The 24,908-nt window shown below is 46.5% G+C and overlaps 1 protein-coding gene across 1 annotated transcript in view; it reads right to left on the bottom strand.

The window, feature by feature from the left end:
- Positions 1-1,896: 1,896 nt before the first annotated feature.
- CWF19L2 (CWF19 like cell cycle control factor 2) overlaps positions 1,897-24,908 on the bottom strand; it is a 193,626-nt gene continuing 170,614 nt past the window's right edge. The window contains exons 17-18 of the mRNA XM_073583021.1: positions 3,444-3,545; positions 1,897-2,179 (exon numbers count right to left, since the gene is read on the bottom strand). Coding sequence (XP_073439122.1) covers positions 2,039-2,179; positions 3,444-3,545 — 243 coding nt within the window. The 3' untranslated portion in view covers positions 1,897-2,038. The remainder of the gene's footprint in view (positions 2,180-3,443; positions 3,546-24,908) is intronic.

The raw sequence follows: 24,908 nt of genomic DNA, 5'->3' as shown, positions 1-24,908 counted from the left end.
GACAAACGCTATTCGACTTCTAGGAGTACATTTTGATTTCCACCCATCCAAAATGAGTCTGCACCAGAGGTTTTGACACAGATTAAGAAAGAGCCAAAGGTTTTCATCTGGTGGCCCTTCTAATGGTGGTTCAAGCAATACACAGTGGACCAGTCACCACCACTCCTGCAGGAGCCAAATGTTCCTGCTGATTTTATGGGGTTCCATGCATGACCAGTAGATCTATGGTATATCCTCCTTCCCGGAAACAGCGCCATCCTTATCAGTGGTTTATGTCTCATATTGCAGCCTTATTGGCCCAGATGGACCTGAGGGTATGATATATACATGGGGCCTCTGTGTTAATTTCTCTTGGAATTTTTTTTTATATGTATTAATGTATCATCTACCTAAGGGGCCTATGTGATGGGAACTGCATGTAACATACATGATTTACCCCGGAGTGGACACGTGTGCATAGCTAGGGGGCATGTCATATAGAGATTCTGGACTTTATCCACCTGTTCAGTAGCTATAGTTTATATAGCCTGATCTATTATATCATCCTTTTTGGCATTTGATTGTGGATTAAATTAGATTACATTACGCCAGTTTACTCTTATGTGAGGATTTTTTGTAGGATGTTTATATATGTGAGGCACGATATACAATTTTCATTAGATGTATTTCCTTGCCCATGCTGTTATGTGCGGTGTCCACTCAGTGGTTTGTTAACCACTATTATTTGTACCCACGATTGTCAATTTTATATCTACCTAGTATGTCAGGTCTGATCTGCCTTTGCATGTTGTTATTTTATTTGTGTTGTTATATTGTATGTCTTTTTGTCTGTCAGGCATTTATGTTCAATAAAGCTTTTTGTATTTTTCATTTTGGCTGGGTGTGCACTGGTTCCTGCGCTGCTGTTCTTTTCCTTATACACATCTACTTCTTGGCGCGGAGTAGCACCCGGTCATCTTTATCGTGCATATCTAGTGTGGTGCCCACCGTGTTTTTTGTATTGATTATTGAGGTGAATGGGATTGAACTACATTGCCAGACATGGTCCGTACAGTGGTGCTGTTTAGGGTCTTTATTGAAACCTATCACTCCATTGATCATTTCTGAAAAAGTAGTCAATGTGACTCTGATAAGGCAAGTTTAGACGATTTCTGACGCCGGACATCCAAAATGGTTATGACCGTAGGATGTTAGCTCATTAGCATTACTTCTCCTTTACAGAGGGCCTGATGTCTTGATAGTGCTCATGTTTTTCTTTTGTTCCTACACTTCATTTTGCCCTCTATCACCTATGTATAAATCTAGTATCTTTTAGCTAAGTGGGTGTGATCCTCAACTCTTGTGGGCGTCATTAGCAATACACCCCCTTGGCTAATAGGTCAGATTTATATACTGGAAAGAGAAAGACGTCTCAGGAACAGAGGGGTGCAGGAACAAAGGAAGAACATCACCAGATTCAGAAGAACAACATTTAGACCAGGTAAACAGAATTACATATTTAAGTCAAGAGACAGCTCCATCAGGTTGAACTGAATACAGAATGTAATATTTTTTTCAACTTATTTATATTTTTTAATTTTGTCTCTGTTGTAGAGTTCTTAGCATCAAAGTATTTGGCACTTAATGAGTTAACTTTTGTTAAGTCCAATGGGGTATTATCAGATAGTTTTCACTGGGGCATGTACTTCTTCTCCCTGTATGATCCTGACCAATCATAAAAAATATACTTTAATTGCTAATATCTCCGCAACGGAGAGGCAAAATTAAAAAAATATATATATATATAAATAAGGTTTTATTCTGCTTTGCAGCTAATGTGTTTGCTCTTTAAGCCTACATCATTTACACATGAAAAAAAAACAAGTATTTCAAATAACTATTAACCTGAGACAAAAAAAATATTTACAAAATTTATTAAAATAATTTTACTTTTTTTCTGATTTCAGATCACATTTAAAATAAAAAGTGTCCGGTGTATATAGTGAGCAGTAATATATACACACACCAAAACATTTACAATACATTTATTGCACAGATGTTACTCTCTTGCTTTTGTAAAATCAAAGGGCTTCCACCACTGTGCAAACTGTAAAACCTTCTTCCTCTGATCATCAAAGTTCTCTCGCACGGCTTTTCTCCAGACTCTGGGCTCCAGATCCAGCATGCCACCGATGATTTCCTAGAAGACACAAGCATGGTGTCAAACTGCTAATCAGATGCCACCAAAGCTCCTCAACAGGAAAAGAGACTGTCAAGCTTAGATAAGAGGAAGATTTAGTGGTGCGATCACTCCCTGATCAGCTATTAGAAAAATTATTATTTAGTAATGAGGTTTTATGAGATTACAAAAAAAATAACTGTGCTTTCGCCCCAAAACAGCTCCTGTATTGTCCAATTTAATGTGAACCCTAGTTATTGGTCCCTGAACCATCACTACAGAGTTATACAGGATAGCAACGGTTTCATGAAAAAGTCACAGACTGAAATAGGTCTTGAAACACAAAGAAAAAAAAAAAAAAGTAAGAAATAAGGAGGCAAAGCTTACTGGATCTCCACGGACCCAGCTGCTGCTTCTTTACACCCAGAGATCACACTATCACTGGGTCTGGAGGAGGAAGCACTGTCAGTGTTTATTAATATATACAAGAGCTGGTCCAGCGCTGTGTGTAGAGTGACCAAGAATGTAAACATGGTAATAAATCATGTTCATCTTCTGTGTGAGATATTTAGCTGTGCCGGTCAGCCTGCTCACTACCACTACAGCTGCACCATCTCCTGCATGCTGCTATGTAGTGACATTTTAGAACGTCAGTGCGGAGTAATGTGTGGACAGCCAGGACATTTATAGTGTATGGGAAGTCCAGTAGAGCTGCTAGTTTTTACATTTGCTGCATAACTCCAGTCAGAGTAGAATATTTTCCGCTTTATCTAACTGTGCTCAATGGAAGCTTTTTCTTAGCTGTTACAGTACAGTATCTACATTGTACTAAATTGCAGCTAATAAATCAGGATGAAAGTTTTGTTTATTTTTACTTTTTACCACCATGAAATGTCACAGCCGTATATTCTATAAATGAGTCCGTAGGTGGGCCATCATGTTAATATGCTCTTTCAAGGTATAAGAAATGGAAATAGTGCATCATGGGATGAAAATATGGGGAATATATTATCTATTCTTGAGTGATTCAAGTCTTTCAAATGTCACGAAACGCCGTCAGTAAAAGAGTTTACTATGGACCAGTGAGTCACAAAGTGATGTGATCACTGTGAATTTTAGATTGATTTTAGTTGCCGAATAAGTGACTTAAGAGAATTTTGGTTCCAATGCTAGAAGGACACGGAGCGGGCAGCGCATTACCAGGACATGCAGATCCTACCAATGTTCACAACCAATAGAATACGGAAACCTGAGAAATGTTCTGTGGTCATCACGACATAAATACCTTGCCAAAATAATGTGGGAACTTGTTATGATCTTCAATAATGTGAGCAAAACCTCCTTGTAGTCCAAAATCCACTGAGAAATAAGGCAAGCCTTTTGGAACCTTTAAAAAGAAATAATCAGTTCATATCATAGGGCAAAGCATATAGTGATTTTAGATTACTTGAATATTGCACACCTCCCCCCCCCCCCCAAAGCCCCACCAGTCTCGAGCATGTCCAAAACATGTGCATCAGGTCAGCATTTTCTTCCCTGCAACGCGGACAATAGTCATCCGTCCTTAGGCCCATTCTATACAATACCTTGGGGTCCTAAAAACTCTATGAACTAGAAACAGTTGAGACCTTCTTTGCATCGTGTTTATTGCAACCCTGGAGATTCTAGCATCTCTTCCCATTCCTCTGTAGAAATGCTACCCACATCCTCCTCTCACCTACTCTGAACCTGGGACATTGGGTCACCCAAAATCTTTAGCAACAATGAGTTGTAAAACAAAGATGATTCCCTTTGTTGATTTTGCCTGTATTACAAAGTCTAACAGCCCACTGGAGGCTATAGAAAGATCAGAGATGGCTTCCTGAGTCTGTATTGCGTGTCTTAGTTGCAAGTAAAGAATTCAGCTTTATGCAAATTAAGCTCATGTTTCAGCTGTTCGAACGGCTTGAGATGGCTATCCGAGTATAACTGATGCACATTTTGAAATTCTGATTCCGATTCTTCCATTCTCCAAACCTCTCCAATCTTCGCAACTCTTCTAGATTAAAGTAATTCCCGATAGGCATGTACTTTGAGCAGTCTGTCATCCCAAACAGTCTTTTACATGTCCACCAAATTCTATGGACAAGTGACTGGGTAGAGTATATGCTCTGACTTCCTACAAATTTGTGTGATTCCAATATCTCCAGTGAATTAAGTATTTTAATACTATAAAATCTAGCGCCAGTGTCTCTGTCCTCTGCCTCCACTCCCCAGCAGAGATGCCGACTCACTCACCGCAACAGTCCCGCACCTCCTCTCCTGCTGCTGATGTCTGGGTACACACACGCACAGCGTGCAGATCCTGAACACTGTGCATATGGAACACATGTCCCCTCCTTCTTAAAGAGGCCGTGCACACCATCAAACTGTCCCCAGCCACTGAAGAACTATTTAAGGCACCTCCACCAGCATGGAGGTGCCTGTGAAATATTGTAGTTCGTTTCTAACACACTTGCTAGTTCTCAGGTCCCAATGCTCATATCCCAGTATTCCTGCCCTGTCAACCATACCCGCCTGTTTGTCAACAGTGCTCTCCTGTCTGTATATCAGCCGCGCCCACCTGCCAGGATACCAGTAACGCCTATCAGTACCCACCTGCCTGTGTGTCCATCGTGCCAGTCACTATACCAGCCAGTACTTGCTAAATCTACCATTCCTGGCTCCTGTCCCTTGGTGGCCAGCTGCCATCTACCTGAGGTCTGTCCTGGTGTAGCACCTGGTTTTGTCTCCCTTGTCCCTCCTCGGATCACAGTATCACCAGCCGCTGTGCATCCGAGGTTGGACTTCATTAGGCACCTAGTCACACCCCTCCAGCTCTCTGCGGAATTATGCACAATGTACAGAATGCATGGCATTAAGCACATCTTAATGAGGTTTACTCTACCCAAGACTGACAGAGGTAGGTTTTCCCATACACACACTTTGTTTCAAAAACTAGTAGACTTAGATTTAGTGGTATAAACTCCTCTGTTTAATTAGTAATGTAAATTCCCAGAAACTTAAATTTCTGAACAACTGGAATGTTGGACAGACTCTTCCAAATAGCAGTACTCCTGGAGTCCAAAGATAGAAGAGCGGATTTAGACCAGTTTATTGTCAGACCTGAAAAGGTCCCTAATCTCTCATTTGTGTTCATTATGTTTGGAATAGCGTTATCCGAGTTATTAAAGAATAGTAAGTCATCAGCATATACAGCAATCTTTTCTTCTTTGTTCTCATACTTAAAATCCTCTATCCGTGGATGTCTTCTAATAAATACAAGCTAACGGTTCTATTGCAAGTGCAAAGAGAAGCAGCGATAGCAGGCAACCTTGTCTAGTCCCCCTTAAAAGCTCAAATCGCTCTGATATTCCTCCATTAGCCCTTACTTTAGCCTTTGGGGATTCATATAGTATCTTTATCCATTTAATGAAATTAGGACCGAATCTCATCTCCCCCCCCCCCCCCAGCACTGCCCACATATACTCCCGCTCAACACTATCAAACATCTTGGCGGCATCAAGGGAGACAATAGATTTAGTGGACGGGTTATCCTGTGCCGCTTGTAGGTTTAAAAAATACTCTTCACAGGTTAATGGCTATTGATTTAAAGGTATGAACCCAAACTAATCAGAGTGAATAACTGAGGAGATGAACAAATTCAACAGAGTGGCTCAGATTTTTGTTAGAATCTTGATGTCGGATGTCAGCAACGATAAAGGCCTATGTGAATCTGGGAGATCTTTCTCCTTCCCCTCTTTTGGAATCACTACGATTGTTGCGTCCCATACAGAGTTCAGCAAACTGGAATGCATTGTCTAAAGTGGTTGTTTAACCCCTTCGTGCCGGAGCCCATTTTCATTTTTGCGTTTTTCATCCATGGTGCTCTGCAATGTATTAATATAATGTGACAATGTTAAGTCTTGACAGGAGATGGAAGCTAAAGATGACTTGTTCATAAACAGTAGATTTCTGTGTGTGTGATAAGTGGGGGTGTCTTGTGTGTGGAGAAGGAAAGAAGGTTGTGGTCAAAGAGCGGGAGTTGGGAGTTAGATAAGTCATGTACTGAGCAGAGCAAAGAGAAGATTGGGTCCAGCAAAGAGAAGATTGGGTCCAGCGTATTCCCGTCTACATGTGTAGGAGAGTTAGTAAACTATGAAAGGCAGAAAGGGGGAGGTTAGTGAAAGAAGAGGAGTGGCAGATTGGGAGAGCGGATCATCAATGGGTTTCTTTAAGTCCCCCATGATGAGTGGGAATGTGACAGGATAGAAAGTGTGGAAGCCAGGTGGCAAAGTGATCCAGAAATTGGGAGGAGCCCAGAGGGCGATACACATTCCCCTACTAACAGGGAAAAGGGTTTGAAGAGTTTAACAGTGTGGACTTCAAGGGAAGAAATCATAAGTGAGGGTACGGGTGGGGAATACCTGGAAAGCACATTGTAACTAAAGGAACAGACCAGCACCTCCACCTTTCTGATCTTAGGTGAGGGTATGTGAGAATTGTAGCCCACCATATGAGAGAGGAGCAGCGATGGTGGTGTTAGACTGCTAGATCCAGGTTTCAGTGAGAGAAAGAAGGTCAAAGGAATTGGAAAAGAATAAGTTTTGGATGTAGAGGAGTTTGTTGCACGCTGACCGTGAGTTATGTATAGTGTCACCATAGGAGAAATTAGGTATTACACTGTTCTCATTGAAGTCAATGTTGTCTGCGGTGGTGAATACATAATGGAATACATTTTCCCACCATACATATCTCAGAGAATATCTTTGTAAGAAATAGCTTTTCGTTTATATTTTGACACATCCGATTATAGATTTTTGAAATAATATGTACATGTGCCATCTCTATATGATATACCGCATTTATGGACTATAAGACGCACCCCAAATATTCAGTAGGGAAAAAAAAATAAAAAAAGAGGGGAGATCAGTATCACTGGTGGAGTGTAGCCACAGAGGGTGTTCGGTGGTCCGGTGATATGACTCACATCCCAGGCTGGTGCGGCAGTGCTAAAGGTGCGGGGGCTCCGCCGACATTTTCTGAAAGCCCAGAGCCCACGCACATCCATTGCTGTGATGCGGTGGCCTTTGGGAAATCCCATCCCAGGCTGGTGTCGCGGTGCTCTGTGGTGCTGTGGATGCGTCGGCATTTTGTGAAAGCTGGAGGCCCCGCACATCAATTGTTCTGATGCGGTAGCCTCCGGGAAAATGGCCGCCGGGGCAGCGCATGCTCAGTGCAGGCCATCACGATTTTCTGGTATACCCCAGTGTGAGCAGGCAAACTGCAGTGACGAAGTGACTGCACACTTTTGTCCCAAGCCTTGACAAACCCTTTGAAGGGTATGGGTCAGCAAATTGTTACTGGTTTCAGACAGCAGCATGATGTAGGGGCTGAGATCCTGATTCCAGCAATATATCACTTACTGTTCTGTGTTTTAGAGTTTCAATAAAATCAGTGTGTGGTCAACAGGAGACCATCACTACAGGACTAGGCGTCTCGTGCTTCCTGGTCCAGCCACGCCCTAACCACTAGTTAGCAGTTGTGTGTGAATATTGCACACGGGAACCTGCCAATCAGTGATGTGGGCGGAGTTATACAGAGCTCAGCATTCCGAGCTCCGCTAGTCTGCAACAGAGAAAACTGTGGTTCTATTACAATCGTTGCACCCAGAAAATTAAATGACATCACTGGAATTTGGGTCTATGGTTCTACATAATGCTGCTATCAGATTCCTTTTAAATAACTCAGTAAACCCTTTTACAGGTTTTTTTTCCCACCGCTCGCTTAAAATTTATGGCCCTAAATATATATGTTGGGGTCCAGAAATAGGGAAAAAACATTGATCCTTAAAACAAATTGTCCCATGGGTTTATTTTAGCTTTATGCAGACCATACACATTAGATAACATTTGACTGACCTTGCCAGCAACTAAACTATCAATCATGTACTGTGCCCTATCTGTTGCTGGAAAATTAAAAGCAAACGTGGTGGTTTGTACAATACTCAATCATTTCTTCCCCCGTGGGAGATAAGCCATTATTAGGAGATAAAAGCTTCTGCTCATGGAAAAACACGTGCATGCTCATTCAAGCATTTATGTTTATGGTGCAATCGGGGAGCGAGAGCTGTCCTTATACAAATGTACGAGCGGCATTGGTGCAGAACCTAGTTTAGTCCATCGTAGTCTATGATATGACAACCTCAGAAGAATGCGCCACCACTATTCCAATTCAGTAATTGAGGCGATATGGCTCGAAAGGTGGATATGAACATTTGGGACACACAAAGATACTGTAGGACAAAAAAAAAAGGTAATATTAAAGGAGTAAATTAGCCTGGATTAATCACAACACATCCTGAGCCGTCACATCACGCCCCACATCTATAAATCCTTCTTTCATTCCAGCGTTGGTATTAGCGGAAGCCTGTATGGAACGAATGGCTGATGACATGTGAATGGAAGTGAGAAAATCCATATGGCGTCATCTAAAAAGGTGAAGAGGTCGCCAATGTCGGGCTGGTTAGGAATAAATAAATAAGAGCTCAATTCCATCCGGCACTGGGGAATACTCGCCGTCTTCTTTAATAAGCCACATCGGATCTGTCCCTTTTATGGTCTAGTGGGGAGAAGAGATCTGAGAAAAGACCTTCGGTGCCTCTGACATTTACTAGGAAGAATTATAAATACATCCTTTTGATCATTTAAGATTTTTCAACCTAAAACATTTTTTGTTCTATTACTTTAAAAACAAGCTAAAGCCTGACTTACAGTCTAATATATAAACTACATAGCTCTGCAGGATAGAAAAGGGTCTTGCACGATGTGAGTGTGTGTTCAGGAGGATTAGTATCAACCCGGCTTCCAGTATGGATGACCACCATATCAGCAAGTAGTGGAGCACAAAGTTTTGACCCGCTCACTTATAGCAATGCTCAATCTGAGCATGCAGAAACTGCTTTAACTGGTGCTAAAGGAATGAATAAATTAAGTTCTGATTAGTAAAGAGCGCACGTGCTTAGATAAGGCGAGCTGAGCATGCTTGTGTCGTAATGGAGTATTTTTGGCAGGCTTGAGTCGCTGCAGCTGCATGTCTCGTGGCTGTTCGACAGCTGCAATACATGCAAAGACTACCTGTTTGTTGGCCAGTCCCTGCATGTGTTGTGGCTGTCGAACAGCCATTATCAGCTTAAGGGCTCATACTTACATGCGAGAAACTCGAACGAGTCTCGCACGTCAAGACCCGGCACTCGGATCAGAGCGTTCAGCTGCATAGAAATACATGCAGCTGAACGCTGCAATCCGAGTGCCGGCGGCAGTGCCTGGTATTGACGTGCGAGACTCGTCCGAGTTTCTCGCATGTGAGTATGAGCCCTAAAAGGGTTTTCCCACAATCAAAGTACATATAGTCAATAGATGTTGGAATAATAATACGTTCCACAATTGGATTTGCTAAAATAAAATGTCCCTGTGCTGAGATAATCTTATACATGTGCCCCTGCTTGGTACTGTGGAATGGTCGTGTCCGACCACGCAGAACTGGTTCAATTCATGGTTGGCACATTCCATAGTTCCCAGCTAGGGAAGGGTGGGGGTGGGATCCAAGTCACTTATGATAAGGGAGTATACAGATGAAACAGCAGGGGCTCACAGATTCTACTTTCTGAGGCAACACATTTTCCTGCCCGTTTTATCACAGAAGTGAGCGTTTCTGCCACGTCACCTGTCATATGAGGTCATCATAAATCAATTCAATGATGTAGAAGCTCCAGAGGCAGCTAAGCTTATAGGTCACCGATTTGATTTATGAGAAGGTTACAGACTGGTGACGCAGCAGAAACACTCATTCTTGTGTTACCACAAAAAGTAGCAGATCTGAGCCCCTGTTGTTTAATCCGTATACTGACTTATAAGTGATTAAGGCTTCCTTCCCTGGACAGTAGCTGGGGTAGGTGCCCACTATGAACTGGAGCAGCTCTGCACAGTAAGACATGGCCATTACACAGTACACAGCAGAGGCATATTTATAACATTATCTCAGCACAGGAACAGGGGTTTTTTTTTAAACACATCCAATTGTGGAAGTTATTATTATTCCAATATCTAATAAATGAAATATACTTTTTGGGACAACCCCTTTAAAGGTTAGTGCAGGTGAAGAGGTTGAGTCTTGTTAAAATAATCGTTAAAATACTGATAATACTTAGTATTAAGTGGCAGACATCACTGGGATTAAAAAGGTTATCTCAAAATTTGTTAAAGTGAATATGTAGGTCTTCTTACCCCATTTAAAATAAAGAAATGTAAAAAATAAACATCAAAATATAAAATTAAGCCATAAATTAAATCCAAGATAAAAAATTAAAATTGCTGAACGCTCCTCCCACAAAGAATACAACAAAAAGTGATCAAAATATAATTTGTATCCAAAACAGTACTCATAGAAATGTTTTTTTTCTTCATAATTTCATCATATTTGGAAAAAAAAATTTCCCGTTTTTCAGTACGATACATTGTATGGTACAATGAATGGTGTCATTCAAAACTACAACTCGCCATACAAAAATACTAGCCCTTATATGACTGTAATGATGAAAAAAATGAAAAACAAATTATGGCTCTTGGAAGAAAAGGAGGAAAATAGCAAAAACAAAAGGTTACTGGGTCGTTAAGAGGTTAATGGATTTGCTAATTAATTTTATAGAAGCTGCATACATCAAGAGCTAAGAGGAGGTTAATGGAAATAAATCAAATATGTCAACAGGTTTTTGCTACGTAATCTGAGGGCACCATGATGTAGGGGCTGACACCCTGATTCCAGAGACGTGTCACTTACTGGGATGCTTGATGTAGTTTTGCTAGAATCCCTGTTTTCTCTGTTGTGGATGTAGCAGCTGGCCCACACATCTGATTGGCAGCTGCTGTGTCCAGTCAGCAAGCTGCCAATCAGTGGTGGGGGCGGAGTTACACAGATTAGCCTGACTGGTCTGCACCCGAGACCTAGTCCTCTAGTGATCATCTCCATCTGACAAAACACGGATTGCACTAAAACGAAAGCACACAACCTAATAAGTGACACATCACTCTAATCAGGGTCTCTGCTCCTACATCATGGTGTTCTCAGATTAAATGTAAAAAAAATTTAAAAATTAATAATTTAGAAAAAAAAACACAACATTACTACAGGCAAGTGATAAAAAAATTAACAGTATATTTATTAATTTGCTACAAAGTTACGGAGACATAAGTGATTAATCTATAAGGTATTGTGCAAGAAATAACTAAGAAATAGATTAAAGTAGTAAACTTCTTCTTCGTGAGACGCTGACATTATATCTGACATTCAAAATGTCACCGGGAGCCCGCGGGCCGCTCCAGACAGAGTGTGAGATTTGTCATTATAAGAAAAGCTACATCTGCAGACAGCTCGACCTCCATAGGAAAGATGTCTAATGGGCGCGAGTGGAGAGAGCCGGGCTGGACGTCTGCGACAGATTAATGTCGCGGCATTACCGGCGGATCACACCGCGGCCTATGTAGATGATGGATGGCATTACTGAAAAGCAGCGGAATCCATCCCCTAAAATGATCAGATCTCATCTAATCCCGTCAGAGAAACAAGGGAGAGAATTACTCACCGCTCGGAAAATTTCATACAAATTGGAATTAGAGGTAATCTGAAAAGTAGGAAAGCGATCATCTCCTGTATGAAGACAGCAGAGCGAGAGAGAGACGAGAGATAACAGAGCAAGGGAATACATCAAGAGAATGGCGGAAGCATAGTGTACACAGACTGACAAAGACGGGCTCAGCCCCTGCAACGCTTCGGAAACTAAACATGGGCCGATTAATCCTTCTATCATTATCTGACTTTGCAGTGCAGCCCCCCATTTTTTGGGAGTTGATATTTGGTGATCATCTTGGGGGCTTTGCACCAAGTTTCGAGATGCCTCTTTTTCCTATCGATAAATAGATAACGCACCATTTTTTTTCTTGAGATAAATTACCTCACAGATGGGTTCATAACATATCCCAGTGTTCTGTTCTCTATTGGAGAGCTGCCTGCTTTTTTCTACTTTTAGAGTGAACCTTGCATCAATGTCCAGGGGCTTACACCCAAAATTCCACCTTGCTGCCATTCTACTTTTGTTAAATGGATAAAACTAAGTGCTCACACGTCCTAATCATTCATTTCAGGATTTTCATTCAGTCTCATTGCCCCCCAGTGTATAACAAGTGGCCCCCTCACCCACCGCGTGACATCTGGCCCCTCGTCCCCTCCCAAATAAAACATCTGGCTCCTCACCCCCTTCCCTCCGTATAAAACATGTTGTCCCCTCGCCCACTGTGTTTGACATCTGGCCCCTCGCCCCTGCCCCGTATCAAACATTTGGGCCCCTCGCCCCCCCCCCCCCCCCGTATAAAACATGTGGTCCCCTCACCCACTGTGTATGACATCTGGCCCCTCGCCCATGCCCCGTATAAAACATTTAGTCTCCTCGCCCACCTCGTGATATCTGGCCCCTCGCCCCCTTCCCTCCGTATAAAACATGTGGTCCCCTCGCACACTGTGTATGACATCTGGCCCCTACCACACTGTGTATGATATCTGGCCCCTCACCCACCATATAAAACATGTGGTCCCCTCGCCCACCATGTATAACATCTAGCCCCCCGTATAAAACACCTGGTCCCCTCGCCCACTGTGTATGACATCTGGCCCCTCGCCCCCCGTATAAAACATGTGGTTCCCCTCACCCACCGTGTATGACATCTGGCCCCTCGCCCCTTCCCCCTTACAAAACATGTGGTCCCCTCGCCCCCTTCCCCCCGTATAAAACATGTGGTCCCCTCGCAAACTGTGTATGACATCTCACCCCCGTATAAAACACATGGTCCCCTCGCCCACTGTGTATGACATGTGGTCCCCTCGCCCACAGTGTTTGACATGTGGCCCCTTGCCCCCTTCCCCCCGTATAAAACATGTGGTCCCCTCGCCCACCTTGTATGACATCTGGCCCCTTGCCCCCTTCCCCCCGTATAAAACATGTGGCCCCTTGACCCCTAGGTGTATAACATATGGCCCCTCACCTCCCCCGGTATATAACATACGGTCCCTCACCTCCCTGCTGTATAACATACGGTCCCTCACCTCCCTGGTGCATAACATACGGTCCCTCACCTTCCCGGTGTATAACATACGGTCCCTCACCTCCCCAGTGTATAACATACGGTCCCTCACCTCCGCGGTGTATAACATACGGTCCCTCATCTCCGCGGTGTATAACATACGGTCCCTCACCCCCGCGGTGTATAACATACGGTCCCTCACCCCGCGGTGTATAACATACGGCCCTCCATCTGCCTTTACTAACATGTGACAGAGTGCACCGATACCAGCGTGGTCCTATAGCCTCCAGAGTAACAAGTCAGGTCATGACATTTCTTCTTTCGAGAAGAGAAGAAGCCACATGGATATTTGGAAAAATAATTAGTAAGATTAATGTTACGACACCGGACGACGTACCCGATGCGCCATCCTGGCTGTATGGCTAGAGCTGAATTTCACGCTAACCGGATTCCCTCCTTGGCTCTGAGCTACAGCTAATCTTGCTGTAACCTGATGGACAGAAGACGCCTCATCCTTTGCCTTTACTGCTTGGTAAATAACCTTTCATTTCGGTGTTTGCCGCACGATGCTTTTTGCAGCAATCAATGATCATATTTTATGTTTGCCGAGAAGAAGCCACATGGATTTTTGGAAAACATAGATCGGACGACATATCGAGAGGGAATGACTGTGTAAGGTCTCATGGTTTTCTTTAGTCCTCTCCAGATAAGATTCTCAGACTTTTTCCTGCTCGTTCCCAATCATTATCCCTTTCCTGACTCCCGATACATTAATCACGCCGTACCATACGCTTTTGCATGACACCATGTCGCTGATCCTGGTGTCTCCATACTCTAAATTATCTGATCTGACCCCATCACGTCTCCTCCACCTTGAAAGTAACCGGCAGTAATCAGCTTATCCGTTCCTTCCGCATGGCTGTCTGCTCTCATCAGTCGGGCCGGTTTATTATCTGCTATAGTTATAGTGGAATCATTTCTGAAACGTATTCAGGGAGTTTCCACAGATTGGGAAACCTCTGTCCATAAACCATAATAAGAGTATTATACCACCGATATTCTGTGTAATGGATTACACCCAAAAAGACTTTATAAACTTTTCTATTTTCCGATAGGAAATTTATTTACTGTATTAGATTTATATTGTATTTTTTGTACAGCATTCAACAGCAGTTTATAGAAGTCACATTGACCATATGGACCCGGTTAATCTGGAGATGACCCATTGACTTCTATAAAAGAGTGTCGTGGGCATGCTTTGTGCCCTGTGCAGAGAGAATTGTGCAGAGAGGGGAGAGGAGGGGAGCTGTGACCATCATGTATTGTGAATGGAGGACATTGTGCTATTCATACACAAGCGATATCTTTAATTGCAACCCTGCCTGTGATGATAATGCGACTGCTGGGAAGTGATCTCTACAGATTGAGACGTTTGAGACTGTACTGAAGCTCGGTGGTCAGTGTCGAAACTTCAAGATTTTTTTTGTTTTTTTTTTTAAATACAGAAGTAGCAAAATGGAAATTAGCTTAATTTTAATAATAGCCCATTTTTTGACAATGCGTTTATTATTAGGCACGTGGATGTCAGATGGGGAGGAGGCTTCCTGCATGGACCCCCACCACATAGTCAGGAAGAAGAGCAAACACAGAGTGACTCTCACCCAGAAAGACTAGATGAAGACATATACACTGCTCAAAAAAATAAAGTGAACACTTAAACAACACAATATAACTCCAAGTCACTAAAAGTTCTGTGAAATCATCCTGTCCAGTTATGAAGCAACACCGATTGTGAATCAATTTTTCCTGCTGCTGTGCAAATGGAACAGACAACAGGTAGAAATGATCGGCAATTAGGAAGACACCCCCTATAAAAGAGTGGTTCTACAGGTGGGGACCACAGACCATTTCTCTTTTCTCATCCTTTTTGGCTGTTGCTTTGGTCACTTTTGCATTTTGTCATTGCTCTCATCCTTAGAGGTACTGTACAGTAGCATGGGGCAGAGTTTACAACCCACAGAAGTTGCTCAGGTAGTACAGCTTATCCAGGATGGCACATTAATGCAGGCTGTGGCAAGAAGGTTTGCTGTGTCTGTCAGCGTAGCGTCCAGAGGATGGAAGCGCTACGAGGAGAAAGGCCAGTACACCAGGAGACGTGGAGGGGGCCGTAGGAGGGCAACTACCCAGCAGCAGGACCACTACCTCAGCCTTTGTGCAAGGAGGAACAGGAGGAGCACTGCCAGAGCCCTGCAAAATGACGTACAGCAGGCCACAAATGTGCATGTGTCTGCACAAATGGTTAGAAACCAACTCCATGAGGATGGTCTGTGTGCCCTATGTCCACAGATGGGGGTTGTGCTCACAGCCCAACACTGTGTAGGACGTTTGGCATTTGCCACAGAACACCAGGATTGGCAAATTCGCCACTGGCGTCCTGTGCTCTTCACAGATGAGAGCAGGTTCACACTCAGCATATGTGACAGACGTAAGAGTCTGGAGACTCCGTGGAGAGCGATCTGCTGCCTGCAACATCCTTCAGCATGACCGGTTTGGCAGTGGGTCAGTAATGGTGTGGGGTGGCATTTCTTTGGAAGGCTGCACAGCCCTCCATGTGCTCGCCAGAATTAGGCCGGTTTCACATTAGCGCTTTTTAAGCGCACGCACGGCCGGGGGTAGCTCCGCCCCCCAGCCGGCTCTCTGCCCGGCGTGCCCGCCCCTTGCTTGTAGCGCCGCCTACTAGCGGACAGCGGCGCCTCCTATCTTTAGCATAGGGTGCGCAGATCGTGCGCAGGCCGTGCGCTAGTTGCGCTTTGACCTGCGCTGCGCACTTTTGACGGTGCGCCGTGCGCGCCAAAATCCGAAAAGTTTGATTTTGGCGCGCACGGCGCACCGTCAAAAGTGCGCAGCGCAGGTCAAAGCGCAACTAGCGCACGGCCTGCGCACGATCTGCGCACCCTATGCTAAAGATAGGGTGCGCCGATCGCAGGCGCCGCTGTCCGCTAGTAGGCGGCGCTACAAGCAAGGGGCGGGCACGCCGGGCAGAGAGCCGGCTCGGGGGCGGAGCTACCCCCGGCCGTGCGTGCGCTTAAAAAGCGCTAATGTGAAACCGGCCTTAGCCTCACTGCCATTAGGTACCGAGATGACCCCCTGTGAGACCATATGCTAGTGCGGTTGGCCCTGGGATCCTCCTGATGCAGGACAATGCCAGACCTCGTGTCTGGAGTGTGTCAGCAGTTCCTGCAGTCAGCATGCAATGCAGTCAGCATTGATACTATGGACTGACCCACCAGTTCCCCAGACCTGAATCCGACTGAGCACAGCTGGGACATCATGTCTCCCTCCATCCACCAACGTCACGTTGCACCACAGACTGTGCAGGAGTTGACGGATTCTTAAATCCAGGTCTGGGAGGAGATCCCTCAGGAGACAATCCGCCGCCTCATCAGAAGCATGCCTAGACGTTGTAGGGAGGTCATACAGGCACATGGAGGCCACACACAATACTGAGCATCATTTTGACTTTCCATTCTCATTTTGGGGGTCTCTCCAAATCCAGGCCTCCATTGGTTCAAAAATTTGATTTCCATTGATGATTTTTGTGTGATTATGTTGACAGCACATTCAACTTTGTACAGAACAAAGTATTCAATGAGAATATTTCATTCATTTAGATCTAGGATGTGTTATTTGAGTGTTCCCTTTATTTTTATTTTTTTGAGCAGTGTATATTACGTGGTCATGATGTCAAATATTATTTCTTCTACACAGACACTATATGGAAAAAGTATTGGAATCAATGAATGCCGTTCTGCATTCAGTCCCACTGCCCCTAGTGTATAACACCCTGCCCCTGCCATACCGTCTGCCTTTACTGATAGATCGGCCACTGGCAGGGCCGGACTGGCCATCTGGCAAATGCCAGAAGGGCCTGTCTGGTCGTGGGCTGCCTTGTCTGCTACATTGTTAACAGAATGGGTGTTCTCAAGATACCCATACTGTTAAGAGTTGCGATGGAGCACAAAGTTGCTGACTCCGTCACTTACCCCAGCAGGCCATGGTTATCATTAGAAATATTAGTCTTGTAGTAAATCTTCCTTTCCTCCATCCAGGGTAATATTAGTAATATATCCCATCTGGTTCATGGGGACGAGGACAACATGGGTCTGTGTGATTTCAAATGCCAGAACTGAATTTCAGCCCCAGTCCATACCTGGCCAGTGGTGCAAAGCTGACGGATACCAGTGCGGTCCTGTAATAAGAGCCACCGATGTAGCAAGTCAGGTTATGACATTTCTTCCTCCTAAATAATATCACTCACAGGTGATGGTGAAGCGGGCAGAACCTCAACTACTCAGCCATAAAGTGGACACCCCATAACGTTACTGATCAGGGTCACGAGGGCATAGAAGTCACCAACGCTCTGCTGACCCTATTACTGCAGAGTCCAGACCACTTCTGGTATTAACATGAGCACAAAAACTGCGCCCCAGCCGTAAGCTTCATGCAGCCTTACATTACCAAGCACAATGCCGAGCGCTGGATGGAGTGGTGTAAAGCCGCCACAACTGGACTCTGGAGCAGTGGGAACAAGATACATGCAGTGACAGATCACACTTTTCTATCTGGGGTCTGATGGACGAGTCTGGGTTCGGTGACTCCAGAGAACGTTACCCGCCTGACTGCATTGTACCCACTGAACAGTTTGGTGGAGGAGGGGTAATGCTATGGGATCTTTTTCAGGGAGCAGCCATTAGTTACAATGCAGGGAAACCACCATGGTTACTTACCGGTAGCCGTTTTTTCCGGAACCCATGACTGCACACCTGAGAGAGGGATCCGCCCCGCCAGGACAGGAACCTACTGAAATATAAGGGGCGGCACCCCTCCCCCGCTTCAGTTGGTTACAGAGCATGAGAGGACTTCCCGGTTAGTTACATGTTTATCCAACACCACATCACACAAATACACCCTACTAACGTGCACACCCATACAGTGAAAAGGGGGGGGGGGATATACGGGTGCTGTCATGGGTTCCAGAAAGACCGGCTACCGGTAAGTAACCATGGTGGCTTTCCCATCACCCATGACAGCACACCTGAGAGATTTTTGGAGACTTCGAAACACCTTAGGGAGGGACCACCGCTTGCAGCACCCTTCTACCAAAGGTTACGTCAGCAGAGGAGGATAGATTTAATCTAAAGTGTCTAAAAAAGGTTGATGGTGAGGCCCAGGTAGCAGCCTTACAAATTTGGTCTATTGATACCTCTGCCTTTTCGGCCCAGGAGGTCGCCACGGCTCTGGTGGAATGAGCCTTGATGCCTTCAGGAATCGGAATGCCACTAGCTGAGTAGGCTTCACTAATGGCCTCCCTAATCCATCTGGCAATGGTCCCCTTTGACACTCCGTAACCTTTTCTGGCACCCTGGAAGGCTACAAATAGGGACTGGGACCTCCTCCACTGGCTAGTCACTGACATATATTCTAACAGGGCCCTTTTAACATCTAATTTGTGGAATTTCTCCTCCCCTGGGTTTTTTGGATTCTCACAGAAGGAAGGGAGGACAATTTCCTGGCTCCGATGGAAATCTGTTTTTAACACAACCCTGTCCTGGTACACCTTGGTATAAGGTGGATTCACTGAGAGGGCCTGCAAGTCACTTACTCTACGGGCCGATGTAAGGGCCACTAATATAATGGTCTTTAAGGTAAGATATTTTATAGGCAGTTGCTGAATTGGTTCAAATGGCTCTTTTGTAAGGGCTTCTAAAACCAGGTTTAAATCCCACGGGGCTATTCTTGGTAATAGGATAGGTCTGGACCTATGGCAGGATTTAATGAATCTGGCTACCCATCTGTTTGCTGCTAAGTTGCAGTTGTATAGTGCGCCCAGTGTGGTCACCTGAACTTTAAGGGTATTTACCGCTAGTCCCAGCTGTAATCCTGCATGTATGAATTCCAAGATGGCCTTAATCGGGGGCTTTTGGCCTAACGGCTTCCCCAGGAACTGTAGGAACTTATTCCATGTTCTGCCATATATGTTAGTTGTTACTGGCTTTCTACTTTTCAACAGTGTAGCCACCAACCCCGGAGAGAACCATCTATCCATGAAAAGTGACCTTTCAAATTCCACGCCGTTAGATGGAATCCCTTGACCTGAGCGTGGAATATTGGACCCTGAGTTAGCAGGTCTGGGATCTCTGGTAGTACCCATGGATCCGAGAAGGACATCATCTGCAGCAGCGAGTACCAGGGCCTTTTTGGCCAGAACGGGGCTATTAAGATCACTCTGGCTTGATCTTTCCTGATTTTCCTCACAACTGTTGGGATCAGAGCCACTGGGGGAAACCCATAAGCTAGTTTGAAGTTCCACGGGATTTGCAATGAGTCCACCGCCCATGGTTTTTCTTTTGGGTTTAATGAACAAAACCTCTCTACTTGTCTGTTGCTTTTGTTGGCAAAGAGGTCTACTACCGGTTCCCCCCAAAGTTGTACTATCTTCTGAAAAACTAACTGATTAAGGGTCCATTCCCCTTGTTTTAGTATATTGCGGCTCAGGAAGTCGGCTTCTACGTTTTCTACCCCTCTTATATGTAGTGCCGTCAGGGAGTGCTGTCGCTCTGCTCTGTGAAAAATTGAATTTTCCTCTCCGAAAAGACGGCCTTCTCTGATCCGCTGGAAACCTGGGGAAGCCCTTCTTTCTGTCACTTGCTTTTTCCAAGATGTCATCCAGATTTTTCCCAAATAAAAAATGACCATCACATGGGAAAGAGCACAACTTGGCTTTAGACTGTAGATCCCCTGGACAGCCTTTAAGCCATAATGCGTGCCTTGTGGCGTTTGATAAACCTGCTGCTCTAGCCGTCAGTCTCATGGAATCAGCGGAGGTGTCGGCTAAAAAAACTGCCGCTCCGTGCAGAAGGTACATGTCCGCCAGAATTTTTTCCCTTGAGACTTTTGAAGCAAGTTTCTCTTCCAGCTGTTGTAGCCAAATCATTAAGGAACGTGCTGTGCAGGTGCCAGCTATTGCCGGTTTTAGTCCTCCTGCTGCTGCTTCCCACGTATGCCTTAAGTAGGAATCCGCTTTTTTATCTATCGGGTCTCTAAGTACTCCTGAGTCTGCCAGGGGCAGGGCCGATTTTTTGGATGACCTGGACACCGCTGCATCAATCTTTGGGACCTTATCCCATATTTCCGTGTCCTTATGTTTAAAGGGGTACCTCCTTTTAGAGGTGGAGGGAAGTGCTCCTGATCTCTCAGGCATCTTCCATTCTTTCAATGAGTGCTTGGACTTTCTCATTGACTGGAAAGGTACGTTTCTTCCTGTCCTGTAGACCTCCGAACATGACATCTTCCAGGGACTTAAGGTACTGTCACACTTAGCGATGCACCAGCGATCCCGACCAGCGATATGACGCGGTCAGGATCGCTGGTACATCGCTAAGTGGTCGCTAGTGAGCTGCCACACAGGCAGATCTCACCAGCGACATAGCTGGGGACGGGGGTCGCTACTTACCTGTCAGACTAGGCGATCCTGCGTCCTCCCGCCCGGCTCCACGCTCGTCTCTCCACAGGAAGCACCGCAGGAAGCTGACGACGAGAAACGGTCCAGCCTGTTCTCGCGCGATCAGCGATAACCAGCGGGGGAGCGGGTCGTAGGTAACTATCACACACAGTGATATCGCTAGCAATATCGCTATAATGTCACAAGTTATAGCGATATTGCTAGAGATATCGCTTAGTGTGACAGGCCCTTTAGCTGTTTTTTCCTCCTGTAGGCCCATTGATACTCTGATGGCCTTGAGGAGAGCATCCGTATCCTCTACTGGAAAACACGGCTTGCCACCCGTGTCGCTATCCGAGGAGGAGGATGGGTGTTCGGCCTGCGGTAGGGCCAAGGAAGAGTCTGAGAAACATGGATTTTTGTGAGTACTCACCGTAAAATCCTTTTCTCCGAGACGCTCATTGGGGGACACAGAGACTGTGGGTGTGTGCTACTGCCGTCTGGAGGCTGACACTAGGCATACAAAAAAACAAGTTAGCTCCTCCTCCACCGCATACACCCTCGCCCCGGTAGCGGGCGGAAACCAGTTTAGTGCAAAAGCAGTAGGAGAACATACAAAAATCAGCCTTAATGCCACAAATCATATGTCTGAAAAAGGATCACCCTGTGTTAAACAAAAATCATATTAAATAATAAACATGAGCCAACCGGCTATCAGGGTGGGTGCTGTGTCCCCCAATGAGCGTCTCGGAGAAAAGGATTTTACGGTGAGTACTCACAAAAAAACCATGTTTCTCCTTCGTCTCATTGGGGGACACAGAGACTGTGGGACGTCCTAAAGCAGTCCCTGGGTGGGAAGACAACTCACCGCTCCAAGCCGCATGCCCTCCTGTCTAAAGGTGTGCCACTGCTGCCTGGAGAATTTTCCTACCCAGGCTCGCATCAGACGAAGCCTGAGTATGTACATTGTAGTGCTTACAAAAAGTGTGCAGGCTGGACCAGGTTGCTGCCTTGCATACCTGCTCTGCCGAAGCCTGGTGCCGACGCGCCCAAGAGGCGCCCACTGCCCGAGTAGAGTGTGCTCCAATCCCTGCTGGAATTGGCGTGCCTCTAATACAGTAAGCCTCCTGAATGGTTAGGCGAATCCATCTGGCTATGGTTGACCGTGAGGCTGCGAGGCCCCTCCTGCGCCCTTCGGGGATCACAAACAACGAGTCCGTCTAGCGAAAAGGTGCTGTCCTCGACACGTACCTCCTGAGAGCTCTTACCAGATCCAACGTGTGGAGAGCTTTTTCCACTCTGTGAACTGGCGCTGGACAGAAAGAAGGCAGCACAATGTCTTCATTAATATGGAACGAGGATACTACCTTTGGTAAAAAAGGCGGCGGAGGTCTAAGGACTACCTTGTCCTTAAAAAAGGTCAGGAAAGAGGCTCTACAAGATAACGCTCCCAGTTCTGATACCCGCCTAATGGACGTTATGGCTACCAGGAACACCATCTTCCTGGAGAGATATGCCAATGAAATATCCTGTAGCGGCTCAAACGGGGCCTCCTGCAGGACAGTCAGGACCAGATTAAGGTCCCAGGCCTCTAATGGAGCTCTGAAGGGGGGCACTAAATGAACGACCCCCTGCAGGAACGTTCTGACCTGCAAATTGGTAGCGATCTTTCGCTGAAACAGGACCGACAGGGCCGATATCTGTCTCCTAAGAGAACTTGGCGCCAAACCTGCGTCTAGTCCGGACTGAAGGAAAGCCAGGATGTTGGGCACCGAGAAGGACAATGGCGGAACCCCGTATTCCCGACACCACTGGAAGAAAACCTTCCAAGTGTTATGGTAGATCTTTGCCGAGGCTGGCTTCCGAGCGTTTACCATTGTCGCGACTACTTCGCGCCCAAAACCCGCCTGGGTCAGCACCCAAGATTCAATGGCCATGCCGTCAAACGCAGGGCCCCTAAGTTCGGGTGGCAGATCGGTCCCTGGGACAGTAAATCTGGTCGTTCCGGTAGCCGCCATGGCACGTCTGCGATGGGCTGTACCAGATCCGCGTACCATGCCCGCCGGGGCCAGTCCGGAGGCAGCAGAATTGCTGGAACCCCCCTCTGTTTTGATCTTTCTGATGACCCTCGGAAGAAGTGGCAGCGGCGGAAACAAGTATGGGAGCCGAAATTGGTTTCAGGGTAGCACCAATGCATCCGCTGCGATTGCTCGCGGGTCCTGAGACCGGGCGACGAATACGTCCACCTTGGCGTTCCTCCTGGAGGCCATCAGGTCCACGTCTGGTGTTCCCCAGCGCTGGCAAACCTGCTGGAACACCTCGGGGTGCAGTGACCACTCTCCGGCCGTGATGTCCTGGCGACTTAGAAAATCTGCTGCCCAATTCTGGACGCCTGGAATGTGAACCGCTGAGATCATCGAGTGGCTCCTCTCGGCCCATTGGAGCACATGTCCAATCTCGCGCATGGTTGCCTTGCTGCGTGTGCCTCCCTGGTGATTCACGTACGCTACTGCCGTGGCGTTGTCCGACGGAATCCGAATTGGGTATCCCGCTAGCATGTGTTGAAACTGCTGCAAGGCCAACCGCACTGCCCGAATCTCCAACAGATTGATAGATAGACAAGCTTCCCGAGGCGACCACTGCCCCTGCGCCGTGTGGTGACGGAAGATTGCCCCCCAACCGGAGAGACTCGCATCGGTCGTGATCACTAACCAATGATCCGGAGGAAAGGGCTTCCCCTGCCGAAGCGATAGATCGCGTGTCCACCATCGAAGAGTCCGTCGGACCTGAGCGGACAACCTGCACGGGTGATCGAGCGAGAACGGGCTCCTGTCCCAAGCTGCTAACAGGGCATGCTGCAGGGGACGGAGATGAAACTGAGCAAACGGGATTGCTTCCATCGCTGCCACCATCCTGCCCAGGACCCTCATTCCGAATCGGATAGTATGGGGGCCTGGCTGTTGGAGTCTTCGAGCTCCCTGCCGGAGTGCCTGAGCCTTGTCCTGAGGGAGAATTACCAATCCCTGGGAGGTATCGAATATCATCCCTAGGAATACAATCCTCTGAGTCGGTGTGAGGAATGACTTCTTCCTGTTGACCACCCATCCTAGGCGCGACAGGGTATCCAACGTGATTCTGACATTCTCCTCGCACGCTGGAAGGGACGGCCCCTTTACCAGGAGGTCGTCCAAGTATGGCAAAACCACTATGCCCCGAGAATGTAGAATGGCCATGACGACCGCCATCACTTTCGTGAATACTCTGGGAGCCGTGGCGAAACCGAAAGGCAGAGGCACAAACTGGAAGTGCCGCCCCTCGATCGCAAACCGTAGATATCTCTGATGCGGGGGGAAAAATAGGGATGTGCAAATATGCATCCTGAACGTCTATCGAGGCCAGGTATTCTCCCCTCTCCAAGGAGGATATAACCGACCAGAGGGATTCCATGCGGAAATGCCTGACCCTGACGAACCTGTTCAGGAGCTTTAGGTCCAGAACCGGCCTTACTGCTCCATCCTTCTTGGGTACCGCGAACAGGTTGGAATAAAAACCTTGGGCTCTTTCGTCCTTCGGTACCGGGACAATGACCCCTTTGCGCTGCAGTACCTCGATGGCCTCCCGCAATGCCTCTGCCCGAGACCTTGTCTTGGGAAGTCGGGAAGGAAAAAATTGCGTCGGCGGAAGTTTCATAAACTCTATCTTGTACCCGGAGGATATCAACTCTGTCACCCATGCGTCGCGTGCCACCGCGACCCATATGTGACAGAACCGGCGCAGACGTCCGCCAATCTTGCTGTCCTCGGGTACCGCACGTTTCGAGTCATTTAGTAGAGGGCCTCTGGGACCTGGTCCCCCTTGCCTTGGGCGGACGTCCCCGCATCCTGCCCAGCGGGTTGGTCCTGTAGGTGACCTGACGCTCCTTGTCCTGATTATAGCGCACGGGCGTGGGGGCACTGGCTGCTGCCGTCCACCTGGGGGCGCGAAATGCCCGAAAACGCGCCTGAGGCTGACGAAACGGCGTCCTTGTCTTCTGTTGTGGGAGAAAACTGCTTTTTCCCCCTGTTGCGTCCGAAATAAGTTTGTCCAATTCTTCCCCAAA

This window comes from Dendrobates tinctorius, unplaced genomic scaffold (assembly GCF_039654945.1).
Source record: "Dendrobates tinctorius isolate UK_male_01 unplaced genomic scaffold, ASM3965494v1 ptg000075l, whole genome shotgun sequence".
Taxonomy (NCBI): Eukaryota; Metazoa; Chordata; class Amphibia; order Anura; family Dendrobatidae; genus Dendrobates; species Dendrobates tinctorius.
Note: the sequence above shows the minus strand (reverse complement) of the source record. Positions and strands in the feature narration are given on the sequence as shown.